The 8157-nt window shown below is 21.9% G+C and overlaps 2 protein-coding genes across 2 annotated transcripts in view; both read left to right on the top strand.

The window, feature by feature from the left end:
• The first annotated feature begins 800 nt into the window (after nucleotides 1-800).
• On the top strand, nucleotides 801-4565 carry LOC105367876 (probable ATP-dependent RNA helicase DDX11). Its single transcript, XM_011506711.1, has 8 exons — nucleotides 801-1509; nucleotides 1569-2045; nucleotides 2222-2772; nucleotides 3014-3237; nucleotides 3310-3489; nucleotides 3557-3641; nucleotides 3820-3950; nucleotides 4239-4565. The coding sequence occupies exons 1-8, from the start codon at nucleotides 818-820 to the stop codon at nucleotides 4482-4484; spliced, it is 2586 nt and encodes an 861-aa protein (XP_011505013.1). The 5' UTR covers nucleotides 801-817; the 3' UTR covers nucleotides 4485-4565.
• A 2272-nt stretch (nucleotides 4566-6837) lies between these two features.
• The window catches only part of LOC105367875 (probable uridine nucleosidase 2), a 5435-nt gene continuing 4115 nt past the window's right edge, over nucleotides 6838-8157 (top strand). The window contains exon 1 of the mRNA XM_011506710.1: nucleotides 6838-6890. Within this exon, the coding sequence (XP_011505012.1) occupies nucleotides 6838-6890 (53 nt within the window). The remainder of the gene's footprint in view (nucleotides 6891-8157) is intronic.

The following is an 8157-nucleotide window of genomic DNA, read 5'->3' as shown; positions in this document are numbered from 1 at the left end:
GAATGTTATTTATCAAATAAAATTAAAGATACATTTATTTTCTAAAAGAATGTAAATTTCAATTAAATTATGAATGTATTGCTATGTTTATTTTTATATTATAATAATGTCGTTTTTAATGATTTTAATCTCCAACATATTATTAACTTAATGAGCAAATAAAATTAATTTACTATATGATTTAATTATATTTAAATATGTGAAAGTATATATAAGTATATGTAATAGAAAGAAAAAATTATTTATTAAATAATCCTTACAATAAATTAAAAGTATTGATAATTCTTAATTTGCATTTGAAATATAAATAACATATTGAAAAATGAGACGTATAGAAAATTTTATTACAAAAATTATTGTGAACGTTCAGCAATATTGTTAACAATGATTGTCCACCGAATTTAATGCTTTTTCAATAAAATACATTATCAAACTCTCCTAAAGTAATTAAAATAATTCAAACTATTTCGTAAAGCAATCCGTTGATACTGTAATTAACTTTAAAATATTAGTTCAGAAAAAAAAAATAATATTTTATAGTATCTTACAAAATTAGACTTAATGAAGCCTTAAGTAAGAATATGATAAAACCAAATACCATTTTATAAATACTATTTGATTGTTTGAATTTTTAAATTCTGAACTTTAGATTTTTAATTTTCAAAAACAATAATGAATCGTATATAAATTTAATTATAGTAATTCTACTAGATATAATTTTAAAATAATATATATTATTATTAAATTTGTATACAATTTTATTAATATTTTCTATTTTAGTTTAAATAACTGAAGGATTCTCAAATTTAATGTCAATATGGAAGTACCAGAAGATTTTCCCTTTCCTTTTAAACCATATCCAATTCAAGCAGATTTTATGAAAAATTTATATCTCTGCTTAGAAAATGGGCTTTTAGGTATTTTTGAGAGTCCTACAGGAACTGGTAAAACATTATCCATTATTTGTGGTTCATTAAAGTGGTTACTCGATCATCAAGAAAAACAAAAAAGTTGCCTAGTTAAGAAAGAAGTAGAACTTAATAATAAAATCAAAGAAATTGAAGCAAATAATGGAAGTGATTGGTTTTCAATGCAAACAGAAAAAATAGAACTAAATTTAGAGAAGCAAGTTATACAAAAAAAATTAAATATTTTATTAAAATGTGAAGAAAAAAATATAAAATACAAGCAATGTATAAAAGAGCATCAAGAAAAAAACAAAAATGATCAAAAATCTCTCAATACAAAGTGGAAAAATTCTAAAATGAGTGAAAAAAAGGAATCTCATATTAAAGAGGATGACGATGAATGTATAGATAAAAATTTTATTTTGAATGAAATTGATTGTTGCTCGGACACTTCAGAAGAAGAGGAGAATGAAGAAGAAATTGCTGAACAATGTAAAATATTTTTTTGCTCCAGAACTCATTCCCAACTTAGTCAATTTATTGGAGAACTTAAGAAAAGTCCATATTCTGAAAAAGTGTCTTTAGTATCTCTTGCATCAAGGTAAATCCAATTATCATCGATTAACATAGCTGATTTAAAGCAACTTTTAAAATTTTCAGAAATAATTATTGTATCAATGCAAAGATAAAATCGCTAAAAAATATTAATATGATAAATGAACAGTGTCAGTTACTACAAAAAAAAAAATCTACGTCCAAAAAAGAAAAACCAATTAAAAGGCAAAAAGTATCAACTTCGTGTCCATTTCTGCCGGGTAACCAATCACTTCTTATGGCAGAAATTTTAACCAGTATATGTGACATTGAAGAAATTGTAAAGAAGAGCGAAGAATTGAAAACTTGTCCTTATTATGCTACGAGGAAATCTGTTGAGGATGGACAAGTAATTTTAGTTCCTTATAATTCTATTTTGCATAAGCGTACTAGAATGAATTCAGGAATCAATCTGAAAGGCAACATTCTAATTATCGATGAAGCTCATAATTTATTAGACGCTATTGAAAGAATGCACAGTGTTTCTGTTACTGGAAAAAGTCTTTTACATTGCTTTAATCAATTATCACAATATAAAAAGAGGTGATTTATTAATAGAAAAATTATTTTATTTTTAGATTTGTTTGAATTGGTATTAAGCTCATTTTTTTTTTTTATAAAAATTTATGATTTAATTTATATGTGTAATTTAATTAACATTATATAGTGACAACTAATTATTAAGTTAATAAAATAATAATGCATATTTTATTTTACAGATTTGAGAATGTATTGACAGCTAAAAATGTATTATTTTTGAGTCAATTAAGCTTCTGCATTAAGAAATTAATTAAAATACTTGGCGGTAATGCAAAATCACATCCAGATGAGAAAATTAAAAACACTATTAATAAATTATACACAATAGAAGATTTCGAGACCGTAGCTGAAATAGATACTATAAATGTATTTGACTTAATTAATTTTATACAGAAGTCAAATCTAATTCATAAACTACACGGATATGTTGAAAAATACCAGAATATCCCAATAGTGAATGATACTGTTGAGAAGCAAAGAGGTGTTACTGCTTTTCTTAATTCATTTAAAAAACTAGATAATTCGAAAATAGAAGATAACCATAATGAGAGTCTCAAGAAATCAGAAACAGAACATATTACCAATCCTTTGACAATAATTATGAGTTTTTTGGAATCTCTTAAGACAAATTGTGTAGACGGCAGAATTTTTGTTGTATCAGAATCTACTATTGGCGAAGGATGTTTAAAGTTTCTTTTACTAAATCCAGCAGCACATTTTTCAGACATTGGTAAATGCCTCTTCCTTAAGGGAAAATTTTTAATTGACGGGATTTTTTAAATTCATTTTCTATGAAAAAAAAAAAAAAAAAAAAAAAAAACTGGAATAACAAATTATTTTAGAAGTAATTAAAAATTTTTTTTAATTTTTATATTTAGCAGTAATTAAAAATTTTCTTTTAATTTTTATATTCTTCAACCCTTTTTGTATGTCTTTTTGATATTGCAAAAACTATTAGATAAATTTTTTAGTTCAAGAGGCAAGAGCTGTAATTTTAGCTGGTGGAACAATGGAACCAATGTCTGAATTTAAAGAACAACTATTTATTAGCGCTGGAGCGACACCTGAAAGAATCGTTACTTTCTCTTGTGATCACGTAATTCCAAAAGAAAATATTTTAACTTGCATTTTAAAATCAGGTCCTACTGGACAAGAATTCGAATTTAATTATCAACATAGAGAAAATAGCGAAATGGTACATATATTTTAAATAAAATTTTGGCTTGCATTTAAATGTCTCGTTAATTTTACTTTTTTGCTATTATAGTTAAATGAATTAGGAAGAACATTAGTTAACTTATGTAATATTATACCAGCAGGTATTGTCGTATTTCTACCTTCATATAAGTATGAAGATTTATTATTTAAGCATTTGCAGTCAAGCGGAATCTTAACAAAAATTAGTAGAAAGAAATGCATTTTTCGTGAACCAAAATTATCAAACCAGGTACATTTTAAAATATTTATGATGAACGTTTTGTTAAATTATTAATGTTAATAGTTTTGCTTAAAAGGTTAATGAGATTTTAGAAAAGTATTCATGCAGTGTTAAAAATCCGGTAGAATTCCAAAATGGAGCAATACTTTTTAGCGTAGTTGGTAAATAATTTTATATTTATTTTAGTTTTTATTTAATACTTACCTCGTAATAATTAATTATTATTTAAGAAAAGTTTTGAAAAATATTATTATTATGAAGCCGCTACATATGATAAATTAAAATTTTTCCTTGCATTATTGAAAATTGTTCCCTAAAGATTTTATTTCAATTATTCAGGAGGTAAACTAAGCGAAGGTCTAAATTTCTCAGATGATTTAGGAAGATGCATTGTAGTAGTTGGCATGCCATATCCCAATATTAAATCATCAGAATTACAAGAAAAAATAAAATATTTAAACGAAAATGTTGTAAGTATACGATACTTGTGTTAAATGTTGAAAATATTTTTTAGTTTCCTTTGCAATCTTCCAATGTAAATTTAAGATAATTACAATATAAAATAAAATTTACATTATTCATATTACCCATATTTTACAAAGAATAATTTAAATATTAACAATTATATTCTCTTATAATGTGCAATCAGATTGCTAAAGATAAAACATTGAAAAAGAAAGGAAAATTTTCATGGTATTAAATCACTACAGAAATATGATTGTACTTATTGAAACCACACAAATTCATTGATTTCACAGAACCCAAAAGCTGGCAACATTTTCTATGAAAACTCGTGCATAAAGGCAGTGAACCAATGCATTGGACGAGCAGTGCGTCATGTTGCTGACTACTCAACGGTCTTACTGCTGGATAAACGCTATAGTCAAAAAATAGATGCCTTACCTAATTGGATACAAAGAACAGTCGCTGTGCATACAAAATTTAATACTGCTATACAAGCACTGGCAAGATTTTTCGTTGCAAAGAACAAATTAAAAACTTAAAGCCACATTATGTATGAATAGTTTTAGTCAATTTTGAAATCTTTTTCAATATATAGTATTGTAAATACTTTTTTAGGAAGCAATCGCTATTTATTTAATTTTTAAATTTCTTTAAAAATCTACAAAACTATGAATTTTTGTTAAAATCAATAAAAATGAATTTTTATATAATTTGCTTGATTTTTTGTAATAACTATCTACTACGATGCAATTTTTATATTAAAATCAATTATTTTTAATGACATATATATATATATATATATATATATATATCAATAAATAATTATATAGTTTTTTTCTGTCAAAATAATGTTAAAATTTTAAATTCAACGTACAGGGTTTTTCAAGATTTCAAGATATATTTTATGCAATCTCACTTCAATATTATAATGTCATTAAAATATGATAAAATATAACTGTTATATCCAAAAATTACTTATACAAATAGTTAAAATAAAAATTAGCGATAAAATAAATTTATTAACAATATTTATTTTTTCAATTTTATATTAAACATTAAGTTTGAAAATTCTAAAGAATAGTTATGAAATAATCAACCAGAGTATGAACTACATTACTTCTTGAGCTTCATATTTTTCAATTTTTATTCTTATTAATTGATTCATTCATACCGATACCTGTAATTGCAGATCTTATGTGTGATAAAATATTGTAAAATAATTATGTAATTTACTAATTACTTTATTACTTAACTTATTATTTTATTTTATTTTTTTTTTTTTTTTTGTTTTTTGTTATTCTATTTTAATAATTGAAAACATATTTTCAATTTGTTAAATAAATAATTAATATGAGATTACATATCAGTAATTTTAATTAATTAAAAACAACGTTTTCTTATTACAAGTATAAATGTATCTTTAAAACCACCTTCTTCTCATTAAATTTAGTACAACATTATTAAAAACTTGCATTGTAAAAGAAGGCTAATAATACACTTAATAAAAAAGAATTTAAATCACAATTTTATGAATAATATCCATATATTTTGCACTCAAATTGCCAATACATAATTAGTACAATTATTAATTATAATTTGTAACTCGATTGACAATCAAATTATTAACCTCTATTACACGTATTACATTTATAATTTCAATTGTTTGACTAAAAATTCCATATAAAATATTTAAAATGCTTCTTAAAATACGATTTTCTTTTAATGTTAATTTTCAAAAAAAGAAAAAATTCATTTTATTTGTACAATATACGCGAACTCTTGTAATTGTTACGTTTGAAATTAAACTTTTATACAGAATTAAAATGATATAATATATTACTTTATTTAAAATTTTAATTTCTCAAAAATTATTCAAATAATATTCAAATAATATCATTACAATAATAATCATATATATGGTTAATTATATGATTGAACAACGGAAATTAGCCATTATGCAAGTAATAGATATATCATAAAAACCTTAAATCAATTGATTGAAACAAATTGTTTTATCATATATTCTTTAACATTCTCAGCAAGATAAAACAAATGTATGATGAAAGTACCTTGAAATTTATTACAACAAATTATCTCTTCGGACATAGTCTCATATTCCAATTGAATCGTAATCTTTGCAAAGACAAATACAATCTTTCTTAATTAATGCAAATACACGCGCGGAATATAAGAAAATGAAATACTGCAAAACTATAGCAAATGTTATAAAACATATTTATAAATAATAATGAAATTTTTATTTATTTTAGTCTGTTTTAATCTGTTACAAATCATAATATAAAATATTTGAAAATAATTAAATATAATAGTATATATTTAGTTTAAATTTAATTCTCTATATATATTATTAAAAGTATATCGTATTATGATGTGCTTCGATACAAATATAATAATACACGGACTTACATTATTTTACATTTTATATAGATTATATGATTAAAATATTTTTATATGTTATTAATTATATATATATATATATATATATATATATTATATATATATATTATATATATATATATATATATATGTTATACTAATGGAGTAGTGCATTTGGGATATCTTTATATTCAATCATTTTAATGAATATCTATCTTTTTTTATATTTACCAAACATTACATATTACACTTGATAATAGATAAAATTAGAAAATAATAAAAGTCAAATTTATTTCAAAGAAATATTTTCTTTATAATCGTATCGAGTAAATTGATAATTTGCTATAGTTTCTACCGAATTCGCGTTGCTTATATTCCGAGCGTCCCAGCTAAAATATCACTATGTATGTTTAGCTTCAAGAGAAAAAGTAACTTTTAGATGTTGAATAATTTTTATGAAATTTTGACAATTAATAGTATCGGGAAAAGTTAAAAATGTTTTATAAAATTTTGGTGATTATTATTTCTTTTCAGTCCATTTCTCTTTGGTATGTTAATTTGTTCTATTCTAACAATATTAAAAAAAAAAAATTTTTTTTAATGTTATGTAATTAAAATATTTTATAATTAATTGATAAAACATTAAATACTTACAGAATAACGATATTAACAAACAACAAAATTAATAAAATTCATAAAAACGAATATTCGTTCATTCGTCACATGATAAACAACAAATCAGCTTAAAAAACAATGCTTACATTGTAACAAAATGAGTTTATTCTGTTTTAACTTGAAAACATTTCATTTTCTTGTCCAATAGCATGCATTTAAAATGAAATTATAATCTTGATTTTAACGTATATGGATTATCATTTTAAAATAATTCTATTGTTTCTTAGTGTAAGTAAGAATGTCGTTCACGTAGAAGATTATTTATTCTATTAAGACAAAAATCAGACAAGTAAAGTAATTTTTTAGTTTTAAATATTATAACATTTTGAAATTTTATAAACGAAAAATAAATCAATATTAATAAATAAACAAATTTTAAAGAATATAATTAACCTATAAATAATGAAATGATCTATAAAATTAAACAATTTATTAAGTAAATTACAATTATAAATTTTACAATAAAATTTTAATATATGATTGATTAATGTGAGGTAAGTATGAAATTCAAGTGTGAAATAAACAAAGAATTATCGCTTATTCACTCTTATAGATGATAAAAGTTATTTTAAAAAAATTTTATTTATTTATGTTAATTTAAAAAATTAATTTAAAATATTAAAATATAAAATATTAAAATAGTTCTTATATTATCAAGTCATAACAAATTTTATTATTGTTGGATTTGTAATTTTTCTCATAAATAACTATTGTTAATAATTTTTCAAAGTTTTATTTTTTTTTTAAATATTAAATATTTTCAATGTACTATAATGCGACACATGTATACAAAAAGAAGTAAAGTAAAATTGCAACTAATGATAAAAATAACTCAAAACATTGTATACAATATGTATGACATAATACAAAATATTAAAAAAAGAAAAACAAAACATTATCAACTGCAAGTAAAAAACAAAACCATCATAAATGTATAAATAAAACTTAAAGAACATAAATACTAAAATTATAAATTATGTCTGATTGAGCTATAAAAAAAATGTAATTTTATCTGTAAATTATTAGTTTATTTATCGAAAATTCATAATTTATATATGCTTTATATAAATATTTCACAGCTGATCTAATTTATTTCTAAATTCTAGCAACAAATTTTAATATAAAAATAGTAATGGTTCA

Source organism: Ceratosolen solmsi, unplaced genomic scaffold, assembly GCF_000503995.2.
Source record: "Ceratosolen solmsi marchali unplaced genomic scaffold, CerSol_1.0 scaffold6, whole genome shotgun sequence".
Lineage (NCBI taxonomy): Eukaryota > Metazoa > Arthropoda > Insecta > Hymenoptera > Agaonidae > Ceratosolen > Ceratosolen solmsi.
Note: the sequence above shows the minus strand (reverse complement) of the source record. Positions and strands in the feature narration are given on the sequence as shown.